This window comes from Jaculus jaculus, chromosome 11, assembly GCF_020740685.1.
Source record: "Jaculus jaculus isolate mJacJac1 chromosome 11, mJacJac1.mat.Y.cur, whole genome shotgun sequence".
NCBI classification, from domain to species: Eukaryota; Metazoa; Chordata; class Mammalia; order Rodentia; family Dipodidae; genus Jaculus; species Jaculus jaculus.
In genome coordinates, this window is record NC_059112.1 from 3863278 (window position 1) to 3888419 (window position 25142).

General features: G+C 43.1%; 1 protein-coding gene across 1 annotated transcript in view; it reads right to left on the minus strand.

Moving 5' to 3' along the window:
• The window catches only part of Slc4a4 (solute carrier family 4 member 4), a 352960-nt gene that overhangs the window by 135894 nt on the left and 191924 nt on the right, over positions 1–25142 (minus strand). The window contains exon 7 of the mRNA XM_045161217.1: positions 24397–24473. Within this exon, the coding sequence (XP_045017152.1) occupies positions 24397–24473 (77 nt within the window). The remainder of the gene's footprint in view (positions 1–24396; positions 24474–25142) is intronic.

The following is a 25142-nucleotide window of genomic DNA, read 5'->3' on the forward strand; positions in this document are numbered from 1 at the left end:
CTGGGCCAGAGGGTGGGGACAGCAAACCTGGGATGGATCCAAGGTGATAGAGCCCTGTTCCTTTCCTCCAGTGATATGCCAACCTCAGTCTATGTAATTATAGCCCAAAGCAGTGACCTTCACTAGGGTTAAAATTTGCTTCTGAAGGGCTGGGATGAAGGCAGCAGGGATAAAATGAAACTGCTTAGTGAAAATTCATCTTTGGAGCAATTTTGAGACCAATTCAACTGACCCATCCAGAACTACATGCATCCATGTGGAACAGGCCTATAGTCCAAACTCTGTAGAGGTGGGATTATGATAGCCAGACATCAGTAGATTTTATGGTTAGTTGAAAGCTTTTTTCTTTCTTCCACCCTACCCCAATTCCAGCAACCCTCCCATTCCATGCCTAGGACAAAGGGGTGATTGAAATTAATCAAATTTTAAACAATTAGCCTATGCTACTGTTCTTGCTGAAAGTTATACTTTAATCTTCTTGCTTTTCTTCAGAGCAGAGAACACCAGGCCGAAAGCTTGGCTGTAGGAATGACTGACTGACTGTGGGCCTGCTTACTTCCACAAGCTTCTATAAAGTTACCCAGATGAGGCAGAGTACGCTGCTAACTCACCAAGGATCCGCGCTGGGTTTGATGTCAACGTTTCCATAGACCCTTAAGGGTCTCTGGCCTTAGTTTCTCTAGGTGCACATAACCCCCAGGACCTTCACTAGCACAGTAGGCTGAGAACCAGGTTTCAGTGTTCCTGGATGGACTAGACAAACATGCCCAGCATGCCTTTCCTAAAATGTTTCCTCTTCACTATCAATTACATGATTACCTAACTAGGAGATAACAAAAGGAGGAAAGGGGTGACATCACTGTTTTCTGATCTTCACAGGTGTTGCCTTTTACTCCAAGATGACATAAGAAAAAAATATATTGAGTTTTTTTGTTATTAAATAGGTTGTTCCTTAGGCTAGTTTCCAGGATAAAACTTTTTGGTGTGATGCAGAAAACCACTGGATAACTACTAGAAATGTTTTTTGCTTTGTTACAATGGAAGCTCTGACTTCCCTTTAGGTTAACTTCAAGCTGTGATTTAGAAGAACATTTCCAATGACTACATCTAAATATCATCAGCCTAATGTCTACAAAGCCCAAGACAAGCTGTTGCTTGATAGTCCATAGAACTCAAAATGTTTACAATCACAACATTGCTAGTACTTAGCATCTATGCTGTGGTCTAAGCTTTTTCAGGATTTATAAAATACAAAAGTGTGCAGTCATTAAATAAGACATCCTGCCAAAAGGCTTTGGGGTAGCTCTACTTACATCTTAAACATTCTTCTGCTGCTGTTTTTTCTATTTTTAAAAACTACAACTTCAAGGCAAAAGCAATTCCCTGAGGGTGAGCATCTGATTTTATAATTTTTCCTTCCAAATTTAGGTATATCACCACCACGGCTGCAAAGGGTTCTGCAGCACAGCACATTTCTGAGCGGCTATTAAGCTAAATATAACATTAACTACAATCCATCGCTCTGATCTCCTAAATGGGGTGACATTTCCAAGCAATGGCCTAATTTAAAAATCAACTTGTCAAAAATCTCTGTCATATATTGTTTCATATTATTAAAGAATAACATTGTTAAACTGCATACAGCTTCTTGCAGTTCTTAAACATATTCACACATGATATTTTAACTCTTACAGCAAGTTTGTGAAAAGTTTATTACACTGTTTTCAAAGATGAGAAAAATTAAGGTCCAATGGGTATAAGGATTTTGTCACCAAACTCCTTGACCCACATGGCTAGCCCAGTCTTCCAACTTTTTTTTACATGTGTAAATGGGGTGTGTCCGTGTGTGGTATAAATAAGTGTGTGTGGTGTGTATTTATTTGTGTGCATGTTTATATGCATGTGTGTATGAATATTGAGGCCAGAAGACAACCTTAGGGTGTTATTCTCAGGAAAACCATTCACCACTTTTTGAGACAGGTTCTCTCATTGGCCCACAGCTCAGCAATTAGGCTAGGCTGGCTAACCAGTGAGCCCAAGATCTAGTGTCTACCTCCACAGCCCTGGGGTACAGGCGCATGCTGTGCAGTCTGACATTTTACATAGATGCTGGGGAGAGAAGTCAGGCCTTCTTCATACCTGCAAGGCAAGCACTTTAGCCACTAAGCTATCTCCTCAGCCCCATGAGTATCTGACATTTAATGCTTAGTCCAATTCAGTACTGTGTGAAATCCTTCTATGTCTGATGAATAAATTTTTACCACCTCAAATATAGAAGCTCTTGACCTAAAATCTCTGAGCCTTTCATATAGCAAACCAGCATAATAAGCATGTTTAAAAATATTTAATAGTATTTAACTGCACAAAATAAAGTGGATCAGGAAAAGAAGGGAAAGGGAGAAAATCAAAATATAGACAACGGTACTTGAAAACAAACTTGAAATCAGGAACCCACAAACTCCAGGTGCTAGCTGAGTAAGGCAATGTTTCTTTGAGTTAGGTGATATTTTGAAAGTATTTTTGTCTTCACTGGTGTGTTGTGAACTGCAAAGATTGTAAATGCAGGTCCCCCCTGTCTCAAGAAAGGAGATTTACAATACTCATTATTCTACGGGGTAGAAAACCCCCACTACCTAAGTGCTCCGCCCACCTCCCTGACCTGCCCCTTGGATGCTTAAACTCACTTCTATGCCCCTCACTCTAGCTGGACAGATGGGAAGGGTTAATCTGAACTGGACACCTCTGACTTCCCCTAGCCCATCTTCTATCATTGTACTTGGCACAAGGCATAACTGCTGGACGACCGGCTGTGATTCTTCTTGGACCATAAGCATGTTAAAGAGGGTATTGGTATCCTCTCAAAAGAAACCCACATCTGATTCAATGCTGCTTCTCTGATGCTGTGCGTTCATAGCCTTGCAGGTAAGTGCTCAGTAAACATGAAATCTACATAAGCACATGGAGGATCCAGCATAACACCCTGCACGAGGACAAACGAGGAAGGATGGGAGCTGCTTGGATAATGAGTGAGGGGTGCTTGCTGGTTCTGTAAGTTATAACCTAACTTTTCCAACACTCACTGTGCTATAGAAATCCCTGCTAACATGCTCAGACATGTTGTTCTTTTCTGGTTTGTTTGTCCAGTGAGCTTGGAGAAAGAAAGTCCTGCCTTCAGAGAGTATCTGTACATTGAAGTCCCTCCTCATGTGAGATTTTGTATCTCATGCAAAATGCTCTCAGAAGACACAGTTTGGCTCAAGACATGGCTCAGTAGGCAAAGTCCCTGAGATCAGAGACCCGGTGGGAGCCTATACTCCCAGCTCCAAGGTGGTGGAAAGAGAGAATCCTTGGGGCTTGCTGGCTAGCAAGTGTACCCGGCTTGGTTTAGTGAGAGACCCTGCATTTAAAAATAAAAAGTAGAGAGTGATTGAGGAAGAAAGTTGACATCAACCCCCAGCCTCCATGCACATGCATACAAACATACCTGCACACATCTACATACATAAAAACATTGATACATACAGGCATGTACATCACATACAGCAAAAAGAAAGAAAGGCCTTCGATAATAAGATGTATGTAATGAGATGTATGGATTACATCACTAAGACCAGGAAACATTCAGAGCAGGGGCCGCTGCCTCCGCGGTGGGGTGGAAGGTTCACACACGGAGCCTGGGAACCGCTATTCAAGTGCTCTGCATTCTCCGAAGAAGAGAAACTTTGGGATCAAACAGAACTGTCAGAAAATCTGAGTTCTTCCCCTTCCTGGCGGTGGGACCTGGGGTTAATAGCTTTATTTCTTTAAGCAGCTGCCTCATCTACAAAACGGGGCTGACAAAAGATGACTCCGCAGTGCCGTGGAGAGGAGTAAATGAGGTGATGCCTCAAAGGGCTCTAGACAGTGCTGAGCGGGTCATAGGCCCCGTCATAAACGTGTTACATGCAGACATTGTAAGAGTCCAATCGAGAGAGCTGGAGGGGGGACGAGATGATGAAAACAGATTGCATGGACTTAAGGAGTGTGCAGATAGGGGAGGAAAGGGCCTAACGTGATAACCACCTTGACGTCTAAGGCTCTCCAAAGCCTGACGGACCTCAGCATTGAAAACCAATGCTGCAACTGTACTACGGTTAACTGACTAGGAAAGTCTGGTTGGTGCTAAACATACCCATACTCCAAGGTTTCCTTCAGTTAACTTGCAGAAAAGTTGCTAAGATCATAGAATTATCACCTATACAGTGTAACTCTTCATTTGCACAAAAAATTTGAGGATAATATGTCACATTTTACATAATATCTAAAACTCCTAACACTGTCCCTTAAAAAGCATAGTGGACATCCAAAAAATGGTAATAAAAATTACAACTACAGTATTAATATAATCCTTGAAAAACTGATTGTAAAATAAACCTCAGGCCTTGCAAAGGAATAATGTAAAATGCAGCTTAAAGGGCCACAGCATTTAATTCAAACATAAAACCTTCCAAATTTTAGGGAGAAAATTGTTTCCTCAGTTTGGAGCACAAGCTTAAAAGGTAAATAACCAAACCAAAAAATTACCAAATACTAACTTCCCCAATTTTAACTTGAGAAAGTTATAGAAAGCCACCCTGCAACACCAGATGAGCTGAAGGCTGAGTGAGGTGAGCGTGGGTGCTTCAGGGAAACTGTGTATCAGGATAACTCCTCATAATCACGGTACCATTTGACTTACCTGACTTTCCTCAGAATGACTGTGTCCTTGAATGACTGTTTAGCAGGGAAAAGACCATGAAGTTATCTCTAACTCAGGATCTACATATAAAGATCTAAAAAGCAAGATTTGTTACTAATCTTCCTGCTCCCACCTGAAAATAAAGATGCTAACATAGGGTTCCCTGCGTCGCCTGCTGTCACATGGAGAGAACAACAATGTAGGAAAACAACCAGAACACATCAAAACCAACAACCAATTAGCATTTTGACTTCAAGAGAAAATTGTGCTTTAAGGGAAAACATTGTGTATGCATCCGCTTCTGTATATGTGGCAGTCACGCAGACTATGCCATCCAAAACAAGAGGCTGACGACACGAGGTGTGAGGAGAAGCTTCAGAGGTAACACGACAAGAGTTGACGCTAATGCAAACCCAGGCGGGGTGCTTTTCTTGTGCAGGGGCGGAGAGGGCACTGTCCGCCGCCTCTTCTCCCGCTCGCGCCCCCAGTGAAGTCCACACACCCACAAAGCTCCGCCGCTCTCGCTAGCTAAACCTCAGCACTAGTTCCTCAGACCTACGCCTGCTGCTTCTGTACCGGTCACCTGCTCACAGCCCTCATCACTCAGAATAAAAAGAGGTGCAAGTCCTTAACTTGAGGTCCCTGGTGAAATGCCAGAGTACACAGATAGATTGAAATTAACATGCAACTTTTTGAGTGCTCATGTTCATGTATATTTCTTAGTAAGAGCATTCATAGTTTCACTCTTGTCTCAGTCTTCCAAGTGAAGCATACCTAACAAAGTACAAAACTCTGTACTCTCTGAGGCTTAGACCTTTACATAGACTTCATATTAAGAGTTTTTCATGCTACAAGGAATAGAAAACACAGGTGCTCTAAGTGCTGTGGGAAAGGACCCACAGAACGTGGCAGTGGTAAACAGAAAGTCTGTCCCTCTCCTCCAGATGTGTGCCCCCGGCAAGAATGGGCATCTCAGCTGACTCCTACTCATGGAACTCTGGATGGCAGAAAGCTGGACGAAGCCAGTCCTGGTTCTCCTGGGACTCACAGAGCTAATGCTATGCTCAAGGTCACCCTTCAAGCACAGCCCACGTGCCCTAGGCCGCTCCTCCACTCCTGCTCCCACCATGCCACTGAAACAGAAACAACGGATATCACCCACAAAAATACCTTTCAAATTTTTTGTTTATTTATTTGAGAGCAACAGAGAGAGGGCGCACCAGGGCCTCCAGCCACTACAAACAAACTCCAGATGCATGTGCCAACTTGTGCATCTGGCTAACATGGGTCCTGGGGAATCGAGCCTTGAACTGGGGTCCTTAGGCTTCACAGGCAAGCGCTTAATCGCTACACCATCTCTCTAGCCCAAAGGTACCTTTTAAAAGAAGCTGGGGTGGCTAAGTGGAGAAGCCATTTCATCCAGCACTTCACAAGTGGCAACAAGAATCAGCCGCAGGTATTCCTAACTGCACGGCTCTGTGTGGGTGACTGCTCTAATATCTAATGCTTCCTATTTAACAAGAATTTGTCAATAAGAATTCCATCTGTGGACAGACAACATAAGAAAAGTAAATCGTCTACTGGCTTTTCAGTAGCTGCTAGCAGTTCTCTGAGACTTCAGCACTAGCCGTTGGGAAGCACTGAAGGCGGGACCTTCCAGAACGGGGTGCACAAGGAACCACGTGGCCCTCCCAGAACTCTTCCAACAGTCAGCTGCACAGCTCCCACGAAACCTGTAGGAGTCTTGCTATTATTTATTTAGCAGATTTTTACACACCCTTGCTGAGGTCTCTGAGAACACATACCAAACTAGAACAATAGACAGTACTAAAGAAGCAGAAAAGGGGAGTGGAGGGAAAAGGAAGCTTCCAGCACAAGCCAGAAAACGACTGTACAGAGGCTTTTCCACGAGGCTCGTCACGGGCGCCTGGAGGTTCTGACCAAGCCACCAGAGGGTGGTGACCTCCTGTGCGCGTGAGCACCACGCCCCACCATCCCTTTAGCCTGCTGTTCCAGGATACACCCCAACTCCAAACCCTGCCTCTGAATTTTCTAGTTTCCAAGTGCTGTTAATCAGAAAATCTTCAAGAAGTCAAAGACATCCTAGTACAATTTTATACTCAGTGATTATAATCCTGTCAGATAGCCATGTTCTTCCAAGAATTAATGTAAGTATCAATCACCTGTACACCCCTCAGTCCCTGGCAGAATTTATACTCCCTTTTCTAATACCTGACAAGACTTTCTTATTTATCTCTAGTTCTATCTAACTTTATAATGAGATCCCTTCAGAAGAAAGGATTGGACTCTGGTCATTTTGTAGTTACAATCCCTCTGCCATGCTTAGTACAAAAGGAGATTTAACAAGAACTTCAGGAACAAATTAGTGATAAAGTCCTACATAATTCATGCTGATCTTGAAATAAACATAGTCTCCATGAAACATCTACCTGCTGTTACAATTTTATGTCTGGAGAAACAGACAATATATCGATTCTGTTTCTGAAAGGCAACGTCCGTGAGTTCCTGACCCCTCGGGCCTTCTTATCTCTAAAACCTGAAGGTGAATTACTCCAATGACTGTACTGGTCTCAGCAGTTGCTCTGCTTAGAGCTCAGCCATGCCACGGTGCTCATGACTTCCACAACTGCCCACAGCAACTGTTTGTGAAAGTCATAAACTCTGTCCAGAGAAAGTAACATTTTTCACATTTTTAATTGCTTCATATCTTAAACTTAGGTCATTTAACTTATTGATGCTACAGTCCTGTGGCTTCCAGCCTGTCAATGCCATGGTCCATAATGAATCTATCACTTAAAATGAAGACAGCTAACCTTGTCGATTGCATCATCTGAAAATCTAATATGCACACATTCTGTCCTAATCTAAATGCTGGCTAGTCTGTGAAGTAGCATATAATAAGCTAAAAGTGTCCAAAATATTAGGAATCCTTTGTATATTTGTATTGTCTATGAGTCAATAAACTTTGTTATAACTCCCTATCTGTCTGGGCCCTCCTGATGGCCACATAGGCCTCCGTTTGTCAAGTGCTTACTACATCATTCCTTCATTTCAACTGAGTGTCCTGCTCAGAAAAAAAAAAACAAAAAAGCTTGATAGAAATCAAAGGATGAGCTGACTTCTTATCTCTTGCTTAAAGGAGTTCCCTAGATCTGAGCCCCTCCCTAGAAGGAAAGTCTTCTTTCTTGGAATTTAAATCTAACCCTGACATTGTGGTTGGTCAAGTTCAGCCGCCAGAGCTTGGCATCATGGCCAGCCTCTTCCTGAGGCAGCCCCTAGCCCATACCAATCAACCCTCACTCTGGCTCACCTGAGACAGAAGGACAAGCCCACTACAGTAAGGTTATAGATACATTCACACGGGGAGGGCAAGCTCCCTAGGATGCCTGGCTACTCCTGAGCCCCCAGGTTCAGGTGCATTTCTCCTCACCTCATGCTGAGATGAGGGGAGAACCCCCCTAGCCCCTGCCTGCAAAGTCAAAGGACCCAGGTTCGATTCCCCAGGACCCACGTGAGCCAGATGCATATAGTGGTACATGTTTCTGAAGTTCATTTGCAGCAGCTGAAGGCCTTGGCATGCCCATTCTTGCTCTCTCTATTTGCCTGTTTTTCTCTCTCTCTCTCAAATAAAATAAATAAAAATTAAAAGTTTTAAAATAAAAAAAATAGACACAAAGTAAGGGTTTGGAGTTCAAGGACTCTATTCCAGAACCTCTATTACCTTATATCAGAGGGCTTCAAGTCTTTGAAGATAGCAAGACCCCAGCTTGTTTTCTTTTCCTCTGTACCTCCCAACCATGAGGCAGCATCTTTGCCTCACCACACTGCAGTACCTTAGCCCAGGCCCAAAATAGCAGAGTTGGTAGATGGTTGGGTCAGGGGCAGAAACCAGGAACCCAGAAGAAACGTTTATTTTTTTTCTCTCTTTATAAGTTAACTCAGATATATGTTATAGCAATAGAAGGCTAGCACAAAAATATTCAACCAAAACTTAAAATACGTAATTATTTTGTTACAGAAAACAGTGAGTCATCAACAATGGGTGACATGTCTATTAACTCTTTCAGCAGAGGTCTGTATTCCTTATAGCTTGGTCAGCTTTCTGTGTTTTCTGGCTTAAAAATCACATTGGTTTATATGAACATAAACATAAACTCTTGCTGTACTAACATAGATGGGTTATTAGTTTGTTACTGTCAAGAAAGAAAACATACTATCAATACAAAATGTTGCCTGTATAGTCCTGTGAAACAAGTGAGAATGTAGAATCATACTGGATTGCCACTATGCTATTTTACTACTTTCCCTTGATCCACTCCCCAAAATAAAAACGTGCCACCTCACTTATGAATGTTCCATTTTCTCATGAATATTTTGTCTCCTAGTCTATCCATTTACTTCTAAGGAGGCAGAGGAAAGGGTGAGGCGGGAAAAGGTGTTTGAATTTTTTGTTTTCTTATGTTTTGGTGCTGGAGGTAAAAAGAACTCAGGGCCACACACATGCCAGGCAAGTTCTACCTCTGAACTGTAGCCCCATCCCAGAAGTAACACTTATTAAGCGCCTACTCTGTGCCCAGAAGTAACATTTATCAAGCACTATCAGTGTCTTATGTACCTTACTGGTATCACCTTCTATTATCATAAGAACACAGGAATTTTTTGTTTTTGTTTTAATAATTTGTTTGTAAGGGTCACTCCATGAAAGAGGGAAAATGGGCAATGATTAAACACACAAGAGATGATAAAACTTGGACTTCTCTTCCCCTACCAAGCAAACACATTATTTCTTCCAGAAAACTCCAACATGACTCTAAAAGTTAGATTTTTCAATTGTAGTCGTTTGTTGCATCTTCTCCACGCTGACTTGTGACAAGCTGAAGCACAGAGCAAGAAGCCAGAGCTGGAAGAAGACACACTGGCCCTTGCCATGGTCTACAAGATGTCTAAAATCATCACTGAAAATCAAAGTGTAAGCACGAACCTAGATCTTTCTAAAGTGCTTGTGGCCAGAAGACATCCTTTGTAGGTTCAGAGTCATGTGAGGTAAGAAAAACAATGCCATCTCTTCATGGACAATCCCCTCATTACTCAACTTTATAGATGCTTTCATAACGCTCTGATGAAGAGGGTCACCCTATGAGACTCCCTCCTTGAAAAGGCGTTTCATATCTCTTATTTTAAACTTTTATTTATTTATTTATCTCATGAGGCAGAGAGCAAGAGGCAGAGAGAGAAAGAGAGAAAAATGGGTGTGCCAGAGCCTTTAGCAACTGCAAATGGATTCCAGACACATGTGCCACCTTGTGCATTTGGCTAACGTGAGTCCTGGGGAAATTGGATCTGGGTCCTTAAACTTTGAAGGCAAGTGCCTTACCTGCTGAGCCATCTCGCCAGCCCTGTTTCACAATTTTTTTAAGAAGCATTGGCAGTTATTTTTCTATGACCTTCCTTCTAGAAGCAGTGACTGGGGTTACCTTCCTGGAGATCACAACTGAGCAAGGAAGTCAGTTATCCACCTGGTCTTGCTTCATGCTAAAACCTCCACCCAGGCTACCTGTTGAAATCTCTAGAATTCCTTTGTTTTTCAGTTTCTCAATTAAGCTGATACTAAGTAAACTTGATCTCTAAGTTTCATGTGAGAAATGAGTAATGCAATGAACAATCTTATTTCACTTCTGATGAGAGGTGTTCCTGGAAGAAGCTCTTCCAATACAGAGCTGAGTTTTATCTTGACTTGTTCTTGCTTATTGTTAATAATATATTTGGGGGACTAAAGAGATGTCTTTGTGGTCAGGGTGCTTGCCTACAAAGCCAAAGGACAAGGCTTCAAGGTTCAATTACCCAGTACCCACATAAAGGTAGATGTGCATGCATCTGGAGTTTGTTTGCACCAGCTGAAGGCCCTAGTGTGTCTGTCTGTTCTCTCTCTCTCTCTCTCTCTCTCCAATAAATAAGAATAATTTTTTTGAAAAAATAATACATTTAGATTGTGACCATAATATTGACCTTACAATCAAGAAGATATGCAAGATATATGGCTGAAATGGGACTATAAAGTATGGAATGGGGGGCTGGAGACATGGCTTAGCAGTTAAGCACTTGCCTGTGAAGCCTAAGGACGCCAGTTCAAGGCTTGATTCCCCAGGATCCACATTAGCCAGATGCACAATGGGACACTTATGTCTGGAGTCCATTTGCAGTGGCTGGAGGCCCTGGCACACCCATTCTCCCTATATATATATATATCTGCCTCTTTCTCTCTATCTGTCACTCTCAAATAAATAAATAAAAATAAACAAATAAAAGTATGGAGCTGGTAAATTCAACAACAATTCTATTCAAGAATAAATACTTCCCAGACATGATCAATCTGCCTTCCCCATAATGTCACATAATTCTGTATCACAAGAAAATATCTCATATCTACATATTCATATCTACAAGTAGGATGTTGTGTGGTACATGACTTGAAATGTGCTAGACATGGGTATCTTAGTAACACCGTGTCACCTGCAATACGCCATCCTCATGTGCTGACAGCTGGCTTCTCTAGTAACTTTGTGAGAAATATTATGCTTTGTTTTAAATGGGGAAGGTAAAAAAAGAAAACAATTTAGTGGAGTTTTCTTTAAATTATGCTAGTCAGCCAATTAACTAAGCTCATTTAGTTTTCATAACAAGGGAGAAATGTGTAAATGGATTTTAGCACATGAAACAACAAACTCTATTTAAAATGGTAGCATTTACATGATTATCCTAAGTGAGAAACAATAAAAATATAGGAGATGGGCAAGAATGTTATGTTTTAAGCAATTGTTTAGCCTAATAAAACACACTGCTAAAGGACATGATAAAATACTCTTTTGCACTGGAGAAATAGCTCAGTGGGTAAGGCACTTGCCTGCACAGCCTAATGAGCTGGGTTTGATTCCCTAGTACCCATGCAAATCCAGCTGCACAAAGTGACACGTGCATCTGGAGTTTGTTTGTAGTGGCAGGAGGCCCTGGTGCACCCATTCTCTCTCATCCTTTCTCAGTTTCTATTTTGAATAAATAAATATATTTTTTAAAAACACAACTTTTAATATCACTAGAATGGAAAAATAAAACAATAGCAAGACTTAAAGAATTAAGTGTTAGAAATTCAAGACAGGTGCAACTCATAACAGTGGAATGTCCGAGTATACTGGATGTGAGGAGAGAGCATGACTAGATACATCTCAAAGTAAAGGCAGGCCTTGGGACGGCAAAGACGAAGGGACGTGTGTTTAACAGAAATGCACAGGCAATAACAGTATTCATGGAAGGACAATCAGACACATTTCATTGTACTGATGGCACAGTGTAAAAGGTAAGAGCATAAATTCTTAAGAGACAGTTGGCCAATGTAAAAATGAATGATGGGAAATGATATCTAAAATGAAACTACTTCCATTCCACTCAAAGTTCCTACAAACCAAAATCAATGAAAGAAAGCAGTAGCTCACTTAAGCACAGAAAATGTCTGTGATAGACAAAAGCATATGTAAAACTTTCACTTGCATTAAACAGCTTCCTTTTCCCACAACCACCTCGTAGAGAAGGCAATGGGCTGTAGACTGGGATTCCCTATCATGGCTCAGGAAATGTTAATCGGATCAGGAGAGATTTCACGTGCTCATCTTCAGTGCCACTCCTGTGATGAGCCTGGAGAGAAAGCTCACCCGTTACAGGCTTGACTGACCAGGGAGAAGTGAAGTTACGATGGAGTGTGCCCATCAAACTCAGAGACCCAGCAGGGCTGCACAGTGAGGACGGGCCCTGCGCACCCTAAGAGTTCAAGAGCTTCAGCTATTTTAGTAAAGTGAGTGAAGATTCATAAATCGAGTGAGTTCTATCTCTGGATTGCCCACTGTAGTCCATGGGCAGACCACCTAACCAAGCCCATCTGCTTTGACTGATTTTACATGAGACTCAACTACAAAAGCAATAACAACAGTGACATGGAAACACTGTGTCTCTTCAGACTTGGGGGCCATTATTTCAAAGCACAGTGAAAGTCACAGTAGTTTTCATCGTGAGTGACCCTCACTCCTTATGCTGTTCAACTGAAGAGCGCTACCTTCTGGTTTCTTTTCTTTACTTCTTTATCAAAGGAAGAATTTCACTTGGCTACAGTGCTTATCTTCTGTGTTCTATGTTCTGTAAGTGGAAGGATGCTTACCAAATCTTTCACTAGTCCTTGCTAGCAGCTCTGGCCCACAATTGTCTTGTCTTTCCCTGAGCTCCTGCTGTTCCCCACCTAGACATAAGCAGACAACCTGAGCGCAACGTTGTAAAATTATATCACCCTCTTCCCTCTGACCCCCCACCAATCCCACTGAGGTGGCTGACATATAACTTGACATCTTTTAATCACTATGGCAGCGAAACACATTCAATCAGTGACCATCAGACCCTTAAGAATTTCTTGGTCTTTTTAAATACTAATTCTGGCGATCAGCCTTGACAGCATGGTGTATCCCTCATAGGCAAACCAAAGGCCAGACACTATCAACTGGACACCTGTCTGTTTCCCTGAGACTTCAGGCCCCAGTGAGACCCTAATCCAACCAGGCAGCATTCATTACACTGAATGAAACACAGACCTGCATTCCAGAATGCAAGTCATTAAAATGAGGCATAGTTAACTTTAAGGAAAATAGTCCAAGGCACCCAGTTCACCACTATATGTAAAATAAGAGGGAAGGCAGAAAATCTAATAGCGTAAGCAAATATCCAGTCTCTGTCAGTTGCTGTTCATTATTCCTTGCAGAAGAAACAGACTCCATCAGGTATGTCACCAACTGCAATGTCCCACCAGGTAAAGGACCAATCTAGGGACCATGAGCTCAAGAGATCTCACATACATCGACAATCTTAGCTGAGTGAACTTGGAACATGAGGGAGCCCTCCCTTGTGTGCGTGACCTCACACGCGTGCTCTGTGGAGACTCCAGCTGAGGGGCAGCAGAGTCCCACCAGGTAAAGGACCGTCCGCTGAGCTATTAGCACTCCTGGATGACAATGCTTTTTCAAAATCCTCATAAGCCACACGACCATATGTAGTTTTGGGGTCTGGACAGAAGTTCACTTGAAGCTGCCTCAGGAGGACAAGAGGAAAGGGAAGATGCGGCAGAGCCAAGTGTCAGTGTGCTGAATACTCTTCAGAGAGACCCTCTGACAACTCAGCCTGCAGCTTTTCTTTTTCTTCCAAATGCTGACCACCAAGAAAGGCTCTTGAGAGGAAACTGCCTGGGGTTGCCAAGGAAATTCTCAGACAGCTTAAATAGCTCTCTGAAGCCTGAGAACAGCAATACCTTTAGTGTAAGCACAGAGACATATGCAGGTGGCCACGGCAGAACATCGCACTGTTCACACCCTTACGTTGGGACAGGGGCATGAGCAGAAGGGGACACCCTGCTAGATCAGGAGAATAAACTCAATTGTAGGCTCTACAGTTTAAGTTTCTAAAGAAAGCCTCCAGGGAAGTAGGAGGCGGACATGGAGCAGTGAAGCACTCTTCATTTTCCCAAGTTGTTACGCTTCTGTGGAGTCACAAAGTAGAAACTCAAGCCTGACTGGCAAACAGTACCTTAGCAATGGAGGAGGCTCACTGAAGTGTTTTGGAAATCGGGGAAACAATTAGCATATATTTGGTAAAATTAATTGGATTGGCAATAAATGGTAACCCTGTATCTGCACGTAGAAAAATTTCTCCTCTAGAAATACTCATAAATGAATGCAAAAAATTATAATGAGGATATGCCTTGCAGGCATAGTAATAACGACAAAGACATGACAAATAACTCAGCATTAATTGACCATTTTAATAATTTTGATTTATGTGTACTTCACAATTGCCAGAAAGAAAACAGTGGGTCCCCTAATACTGATGGTCAGGAAGAGAAGGTGCTGGAACAATATAACCTCCTTTCTACCCCCCATGTGTTGGCACAGATGCACTCATGCATCAGAGAGATCCCAAAGACTGGATCCAAATGATAGTTGTGGTTGTTTAGAGGGAAAGAACGGTCACTTTTTGTTTTATTCCAGCCTGCTTTGCTAATATTTTAGAGCAACTTCAAGTGCTTTCAAATGAAAACCCAAGGCTTTGAAAATATTATATATATGTAAGTAGAATAACAGATTAATTGGGGGTGAAAAGGCCTAAGTGAGGTCAGGGGAAGAGATTGAGTAAAGGAATGAATGGTGGAGGGAGGTCTAATCAAAATCTAAGAGGATATAAATATGGAAACCTACTTTTTTTTTGGACAATGGAACACTCAGGAGCATAGATTGTTACTAGAAAATTTTCATGCCAGGGATGGGATACCAGTGAGTTGTTGGCCATAGAGGTCCCTGATGCCCCAAAAACATTACAGGCCATTGCCAAGGCCCTTGGTTTCCCACCAGGAATAGATGTTAAGACCCTGTTGCTGAAGACTCCACATATTTGGGCTGCAAGGCCACTGAAAAATCCTGCTGTAACTGAGCTGATAACCTCCTTCATGTAGACCAGCTGACAGAAAGCTGGAAAAAGCCATGCTGCATGCAGTTCAATGGGACAGAAAGAAATCACCCCTGAAGATACTCCACAGTGGACACTGCAAGCCTTATATTTGGCCAGCCAGGCCAAATGAGCCCACAGGTGCAATAGTGGCATGTCTGTCATGGGGGAAACCAACTGCCCTCTAATTTGACTGGAGGCCTGCTCCATGGGAGGGAATACATCCCTGATACTTAAAACCTACAACAGTGGTAGCCATGAGCCCTAGGGGTGTAACATCTGTTGCTATCTGACTAAATGTATATACTATGCTTATCAAACTGCCCAGTAAGCACTTCTCTTAATGTTCATACCCATATATTAATTCTACTTTCACTTTTTTGTTAGAGAACTTTCTCTTTCAAATGGCAGTGACCTTGGGATGACTCAGAAGGCACCGTGGTGCTGAGAAGAAGTGACAGAGGAGTGCTCAGCACTGAAATGTCTCTATCACACCTTCCAAGGCTCAGGGTCCATTGCAGAGGAGGTGGAAGAATGCATTTAAGAGCCAAAAGGAAGGGTAGGACTCCTTACAACATGTTCCTCCAGACACAAAATGGCCTGGATATCCATGACCTCACAGTGCCTGACACTACCTACTCAAGATCATCATAATAGGAGGAAAAGATCATGACATCAAAATAGAGAGAGACTGATTGAGAGGGGGAGGGGATATGATGGAGAGTGGAGTTTCAAAGGGGAAAGTGGGGGGAGGAAGGGAATTACCATGGGATATTGTTTACAGTCATGAGAGTTGTTAATTATAAAAAATAAAAAAAGAGGCCTGGAGAGATGGCTTAGCGGTTAAGCGCTTGCCTGTGAAGCTTAAGGACCCGGGTTTGAGGCTCGATTCCCCAGAACCCACGTTAGCCAGATGCACAAGGGGGTGCACGCGTCTGGAGTTGCCTAGCAGTGGCTAGAAGCCCTGGCGTACCCATTCTCAGTCTCTCTCTCTCTTTCTTTCTCTCTCTGTCACACTCAAATAAATAAATAGAAATGAACAAAAATGTTAAAAAAGAAAAAAGAACATATTTCAGTGTTACTATAGCAAGAAAAAAGTGATTGCATGTATATAGTTATTATAAAGTTTTATAGCCATGCTTTTAGATAGGCTGTTCTAACCATACATATGAATTACTGCTATACGTGCTTTTGTAACAGTTTGCCATTGCAAGTGGGGAAAAGGGGGCTGTGTAATGAGGTCTTATCTATAGGCTAACTTGCGGCATGATAGTGTTCCTCAAGATTACTGCTGAAGGCAGGCTACCATGCTTTACAACTTATGATGAGCACATTTCTGGTGTTGACTCACAGGCAAAAGGCTGCATGCTGAAAAAGCCAAGAGAAAAAGTGATATCAAATGCACGACATGCCATGTTATTGCTTAAGGTATGAAACAACTGCAAACCCTTTTGCTAAATGCAGACTACAGACACACAGTGCTCCTGAGAATTTATGTCCAGAATGTGGCAGAGGGATAGAGAGATGGCCCAGCAGTCAAGGAGCTTTCCTACAAACCAGATGACCCAGGTTTGATTGCCTAAGACCCACATGAGCCAGATGCACAAGGTGTCCAATGCATCTGGAGTTTGCAGTGGCTGGAGGTCCTGGTGCACCATTCTCTCTGTCTCTCTGTCTCTCCCTCTCTCTCTCTCTCTCTCTCTCTCTCTCTCTCATAAATAAATCAAAATAAAACTATTTTAAAATAAGAGTGTGGCAGAGGACACCACATGTTCTGTTCATACATGTCCCCAGTGCTCCTTTCTTTGTTTTAATATTGTTTATTTGTTTATTTGTTTTTGTGTGCATGTGTGTGTATGGATGTGGGTATGAGTATCCATGGTGCAGCATGCAGGTGGAGGTCAGAGGACAATGTCAAGGTGTCTTGCTCTACCTTCTTTGAGACAGGTGTCTGCAAATAAACTGTCAAACTACACACACACACACACACACACACACACACACACACACACACACACTCCAGACTAGCCGGCCCCACCAAGCTCTGGATTCTCCTGGCTCTGCCAACCACCATCACAGGCACATTGGGATCACAGATGCATGCACCACTTTGCATTGGACAGTATCTGGGTGCTAGGGAATTGAACCTGGGCTGATCGGCTGTGCAAGCAAGTGCCTTTAACTGCTGAGCCATCTCGCCAGCCCTCCAATGCTCCTTTCTGAACCGCAAGGATTCTGCTGTTCGTTTACTCCTCAGACAGGCCTCTAGTGGAAGCTTGATGAGTCACGTAGCGCTGCCTGGGTGGCACAACGGATGACAGCCGCAGTCTGCTGAGAAGAGTGGCACGGACAGAGCTGCTCAAAGTGCAGTCGCCACTCAACCCCCGCCAAGCCAGAGACGGCACGCTCAGAGCTCCCACGACCTCGCCACTGACGCAGACCTAAGACGGACCCAACATAGCTCAGGGAAATTCACGGAAGATGGGGCGGAGAGATGGTTAGAGTCACACACTGGGACATTATGCAGAGAGACGTTGCCTCTTCCCCATGACTGATGGCCACCCCACAATGCAGGACCCACAGTCCCTAATGAGGAGGGTCCCTGCAGAGTGGGGAGGAGGCTAACGATGGTACCAACATGGTTAGATACACGCTGAGTACATAACTAATAAAAAATGCAGCCTCACCACTCTCTCATGGTATGTCTATGCCCGCTTACGGGGCACTACAATATTGGAATATGTTAACTAATATGAAGTAACTGTTTAGCATAATAGCAATACATGGAAAACATTTTAAATAGGAAACTCTGAAATTTTTTTACAGTACTTTTGTGGCACAAAAGAAGCTTCCTTTGTTGGTACTCATAAGTTCCTCATATCTGTGGCTAGTTTGTCGAGAAACCGGCTCTGATGAGTTATGACTCTCTGCCTTAACACAGGAGGAGGTGCTGGCGATGTGCTTAACACGGAGACCCAGAGCACTGTCAGATCCCTTCCCTACCGCAGACTCCCAGTGGCCGTCTTAAAATGTGAGTGAGAACAGCAACTGTGCAGGTGAGAAGCCGAAAGCAGAGTCTCCCTGCGCGGAACAACGAAAATGCACAGGTCCCCCGTGCGAGCCTCGGGCCTCACTCAGCGACGTGCACCAGCCGCCTCTGCCTCAACCACCATGGGCTTCCAGCTTCCTGTCCTTGAATGAATCACGCTCATTTCTGCCTCGAGGCCTCTGCGCTTGCTTTTTTTGCTCAGTCTAGAAAACTCTTCCCCCACCCCCACACTTGCGATGGTTAATTCTCCTGCCTATCAAGATCTCTACGCCTGTCCACATTACTCTATGGTATTGTCAAAGTGGTGCTTATCACTAAGTCAAATTATCTGTTCAGGACACATCTACATCACACACCATGAGAACCTACCTACAGGAGCACAAAATACAATTTCTGAAGGAGCGAATTCCTTTCAAATCACAGCTGCAAACAGTATGGAGTGATGGATAAGATCAAATATATTGTAGCTTCACTGTTACTTCTGAGTTTTCTAAGGGAATCAAAATTAACATCTGTCCTTAAACACTAGCAAACTCCAGGTATTGAGGATTCAGAACATGGGCAAGAGCACAGAGAATGGAAAGAAAGCTACAACAAGTCAAATTTCCAGTAAAAAGGAAGAAAGAAGAAAAGAAAAGAAAAATGAAAGTATCAGCATTGTTGGCTGTCCACACGTTGATCCCAAGTACAAGGGCTCTGACGCTGTCCCATGGCTACATAGGTCCCCTCAAAAGCACACCACTGAAGGAGAGCTGTAGCCAGGGGAGCTTTGTGGAGGCTCATGGTTGCTACCAAAACTGTGTGATTAAGAACGTCTAAGGAGTCAAACAAGCTTTCACAGATGTGGTCTTGTTTGGCGCTCTCTTGATACAGAGGTGACCCACTGGTCCCAGAGGACATGCTAAAGTAAAGTATTATGAATGGAAAACATGAGGCTTTCTTAGCCACCAACCCTCCCCTGAGAGACAAAGTAAACCCACCCATACTCACTGGGAATTAAGGGGGTTGGGGCCCAACCACGACAAAGAAAATGAAGTGTTGGGGCACTGTCCCACGTGGTGAATGTGGAAGACCCGTCAGTGCACGCGGGAGTCTGTACGAGCCTCAGGGTGAAACCAGAGCACCGACGCCAGCGCTGCTCTCCTATCGTGAGTGTGCAGGAGACGTGTCAGGAGTCGTCCAGTCACAATGGTTCCTCCCGAATTTCACTCCACAGTAGCCATGGCTTAGCAATTTCAGATTTATACAAAATTTAATGGTTCCGTCCTCTTATTGCTGACACATCTGTAATCCCAGCACAGGAGACAAGAGACAGAAGGAGCGCTGGGCCTGGCTGGTCAGCCAGTGTAGTTGAAAAATGATGAGCTACAAACAGCAAGCTCCAGGTTCAGTGAGAGACTATCTCACAGAAGTAAGGCAGAAGAGCATGCCTGACACCCTCCTCTGGCTTTTACATACATGTACACCTGCACACACATGCATACACCATATGCACACCACAAAACACAAAATAAATAGATATCCAAATATATTTAGAGGTAATATATGGTACATGGTGTTAAAATTTAGGATAGATTAAAAAATCTTAGTTCTAAATTCCACCAGAAAAGTCTGCTAGATTCTCAAATGAGTCTGTAATCAATGAGTGTTATGGAAATGATAATGGGGCAGGCAGCTGAAAGGTGATGTGAGACATACCTGACTTCCTGAGAACCAGGAAGTTACTTCTAGCTTGGCTGCGTACATTGCTAGTTATAGGCTATGACTTTACCTACAGTTGAACCTGTGGACATGAGATAATTTTACATGATAACTGAAAAACTTCCTGTACTTCTAAGCTCAAGACTTCTATAAGAGTTAAAGCTAAAATGATAAGAAGACCTTTCACAGGGTTGGGGTTACAGCTCAGTTCTTGACCTGACAGCATATATGAGGTCATAGGGTTCAATCCCGGTGCTAGGGGGGGGGACACCTCTCTTATCCTCTCACCTGATTGTATACTCACATAAAAACTGAAATTAAAGACATTGCACTTGATAAGCACTGTCTCACATATATGTAAACTTTTCAAAGAACAGAAAAGGAACAGAGGGAGTCAGAGAAACAAATCAAAGATAATTATGAAAAATAACTGGTACTGTAAGAGGACATTCCTTAGCAATGAAATAAAAGATGGCTAATATAGATTTACAACTAGATGAGCTCCACATGTATTTGTTAATCTACTCCTCACAGGTGTTTTTCTGATTAATAAATATAATATCCAAGTTGGAATATTGCTGGTGCACTGAATCACCTCCATTTTGGCTAGGCTCTTTTGCCAGTGGGTGTTAACTATTTTCAGCTGTTTCTCAATCAAGCAGCTTGCTACCGGAGCCTTAAGTACATAGGCTTGGCAGAGCAAGGAAGAAAAAGTGCAGTCTACAGATTTGTTTCTTTCTCTTTTCCCCAAACAGAATCTCATAAAGAATGTGCCCTCAAAAAAAAAAAAAAAAAAAGAATGTGCCCTCAATTTTGCCACTATGTAGCTGTCAGAAAGAGCCATTCTGTTCCTCTTCATAAGTCTGAACATTAAACCCATCTCTTATATACTGAGAAGTTATATAGCTCCGGGAAGTTATGGGGCACCGTCACAATGGTTCAAATTGTATCCAGGCAGACTAATCAGTCATTCAGAAACTTCAGATGCATTTGGATGGAAGTTTGGGGCCAACTTGGACAGGCACACAGGACAAACCTGCCTTGACTGCCAAGCTCACTTCCAGAACATTGGCTAATTAATTATAAAAGCTTTTTTTTTTTTTTTTTTCAAAACAAATTGGAGCCTGGCAACCTTTATTCCCCTACCAAAAGAGAGGAAAAATAGGTTAAAAAATAAAAGTCCAGGTTTATGGTGTTAAAACAGGATTAAAAAAAAAAAAAAAACAAGGATTATCACAGCATCATCTGTTTACAAGTCCAGTTGTTGCTGTGTCCTGAAAGGATCTGGGAACTTTCATATTTGAAGTTACATGCAAACCTTAGTTTGAATTTCTCCTCTCCTTTTGATGGTGTAAGAGTTCATAGATAGACTCTAAGCTCCTCCATCTTGTGGGAGGAAGCCCCTTGGACTGACTGGTGACTCTGATGGCTATAATCTAGACTCACTTGATCTTACAGCGATATGTTCATCCACTGCCATTTGTTGGCTTTGACAAAAATCAAAAGAATTCTTAACTTGAATCTTCTATGTTCATTTTAACATTAAACTTGATGACTTTTGCTACTGGTAGGAAATGAAGATTCTGGGTTCAAAGACCCCAACCACACAAGTTTTGTTAAAAACAAAAAAGCTCAACAACCAAAAATCATAATGCTCCAGTATATACCTCCCTCCTTACTCTTGAAGCAAACTCTTACATGACTTCCATTGTAAGTCATGGAACTCTTTCTACATATGCCCACATCTGAAGACTCAAGGAAGTAAGAAATTTCTCTCAGCCAGCATTTGCCAACTGCCTTTTGACAAACTCCTGGCTAAAGAAGGAGTGTCTCCAATAAGACTTTTTTCAAAAGTCTGTTAACCCTATGGCTGGGAGAGAACTCAAGGGCACTTACTGTGTAAGCATGAGGACTTGAATTCAGGTCCCCAGAAGTCAGGCAGAGTAGGACACATCTAGGAACCTCCAATGAGGAGGAAGGTGAGGATCAACACCCCAGGGTGTCTTCTGACCTCCAGCCATGCTTCATGGCATGTGCATGCCTGCACTCACATAAACACACTTGCATGCGTGTACACACACACACACACACACACACACACACACGATTATTTAGGTCTGTCAACCAGCTATGGAAAACCCTAATTTTTGCCACCTTATCCAACTTCAGGAGCCATGACTCATGCATGGACAATCACCACTGCCTGGCAAATGCTGAGTGGAGTTTTTAAAAAAAGCATAAAAGCGGGCTAGAGAGATGGTGTAGTGGTTAAGCACTTGCCTGTAAAGCCTAAGAACCCCAGTTCAAGGCTCGATTCCCCAGGACCCACGTAAGCCAGATGCACAAGGGGGCGCACGCGTCTGGAGTTCGTTTGCAGAGGCTGGAGGCCCTGGCGTACCCATTCTCTCTCTCTCTCTCCCCCTCTTTCTCTCTCTGTCTGTAGTTCTCAAATAAATAAATAAAAATAAACCAAAAAAATTTAAAAAATAATAATGAAAGCATAAAAGCTTTGAAGGACATTCTGGTGATGTGTGTCCTCCCTGCTCCACTACAAGAGTGCAGCTGCCGCCACCTCCACGTGCAAATGCTGTGCTCCCTGGTCATGTCACGAGAGCCCCGCACCCCAGCATCTGAAGTAGGAGCAACGCAAAGACTCAAGAGTGAATCTGGAGGTGAAGCTGAGGTGTCAGTCCTGATGAAAACAAAATGTCCTCCTTTGGAGAACACGAATGAATGGAGATTAGGTAGGATAGCAGGGACTTCCAGAGTCATGTGGGGGATTCCAAACTCAACTTGACATAGAGCCATTGTAAGTGTCAAATCCACAATAGGAAAATGAGAAACAAGATGCAAAAATAAGAGTGAACTGAGACAAAATGGGGAGAAGGGGACCAGTTCCAAAGGTTCTTTCAGCACCTAGATCTGAGAGAATGACTAACTATTAAGATAGTGCTGTTGGAGGGGAAGTAGACAGATTCCAAGCACATCTCATTTCACAAGAGTGAGAAGAACAGGCTGCAAAGGTAGCTTAGTGGTTAAGGCACTTGTCTGAGAAGCCTAACGACCCAGGTTTGAGTCCCCGGTACCCACATAAGCCAGATGCACAAGGTGGTGCATGCATCTGGAGTTTGTTTGTAGTGGCTAGAGGCCCTGTGCACCCATTCTCTTTCTATCTGCCTCTCTTTCTCTCTCAAATAAATAAATAAATAATATTTTTAAAAGAGTGAGTAGAATTTCACTTTTTCTGTACTTTTTAGGATTAACCAAATGATACACAATTAGCATGTCAAGCATGAAACCAACCAGAATCACAATCTTGTTTTATCAAAGATGTAAGTTATATGAGTAAGAATCTGGTGCTCGAGTTTGTGACGGGGAAAGTAAAGTATTATTGCTTCCACTGCACAAAGGAAAGAGATGACTGTACTCCTAGTCAGATTTGAGACAAAGACCCAGACACGATTTCCTTCTTCATGGCCCTTGCTATTTCCCCTACAATTCAGGATGGAGGGAAGAGAGGACAGGACTTCTGTCATTCTTAAAATATGCCTCTTCCATTCCTTTGAAGCTTTGGTAGTGTTTTTACCAGGAAGCATTCTTGTGTAAATGTCAACATACTATGTTCTAGAAATAAAATCTCTTCCCAAATACACATTAACCCAGTTTATATGATATTCTCTTCCAAAACAAAAAGCCAAGTTCAAAACATCATTGGGAGCTGGGTGTGGTGGCACACACCTTTAACCCCAGCACTCAGAAGGCAGAGGCAGGAGGATCGCCTTGAGTGTGAGGCCACCCTGAGACTACATAATGAATTCCAGGTCAGCCTGGGCTACAGTGAGACCCTACCTCAAAAACACAAGAAAAAAAAAACCCATTGGGCTTCATTGCAACTAGGCCTTCTATGTTTTATAATGAATTACCCTTCTTATATATTCTATGTGTTTCATTATGTATTACCCTTCTATGTCTTCATAGGCAAACAGACAGACAGACAGCTAGTGAGACAACTCATGCCTTCACCTGATAGAACTCCCAAAATGAACAGTTTCCAGCACTCTTGGTGCCTTTATTGTTTATCAAAACACTTCATAAGCTCTCTCATTTAATTCTTACAACAAACCTATGGCAGAGGCATCAGTCTGGTAAAGCTGAGCCCACTGTAACTCCAAGGCTAAAACCTCCCAAGTTAATGCATCACAACAGCTACAGTCAACACTCCAATTCTTCTCTCCTGACTGTAGAGTCCTGCACACACACCTTCTTTGCTTCCATCAGAATAAGCCCAAAGCCCCGTCCATTGGGAGAGGACATATCCCTCCCAGCAGCAAGTAGATAGATGTTCAGTCTCCCATTTGAAAGAGGCAAGGCCTCTGCTTACCTGGTCCTTCTCTGGTTTATCAGAAATGTCATTCAGACTGGAGGATGTCAGATTCCGATGGGTCATGGCTGGGCTACCTAGAAAAACACAAGTGAATGGAATTAGAGACTTCAACCACACAGAATTTGGTTATGCATTCATAAACATCATGGATGGTGATGACGATGGTGATGATGGTACCAACGACACTGGGATTCTCCAGAAGTTTTCCAGAGTCCAAGCTGGAGTGCACATAGGGCTAAGCAGAAGGTGTGTGAAATCCCAAATACCTGTCTTAGTGTCTTGTTTTACTTCAAGAGAAGTTACACTTTGTAGACAATCTAAAATAATAGGGATAAACATCGAGTTCTCCCAGTCTGGGTCACTTGCCTCACTGCCTGCTACACACAAGCTTCGCCACAGCTGCTTTTCCTCTCGCTGACCGCCTGCAAGCGCCGGTCCTCCCTGAGCAGCAGAGTCGGCCCTGGCCCTCGGTCAGAGCCTGAGCTCCCTCTCCCCGCACCTCAGTAGTGCTCCCAGAACACCACTCTTTGGTCAACCAGAAGAGCCACCTGTCCTCTCCTCTTTGGCATGCCTTAATCACGGATAATTCTCCTTATGGACACCTGATCCAGAGTCTCCCTGCTCCACTCACAGCAGTGACGTCACAGACAACCTTCACCGCTCTGCGTTCTCGCTTGTCGGTCACAACCTCTTTTCTCCTTAACATGCCTTAAGCCCCCTTTCAAGGCAGGGAGAACGCCTGC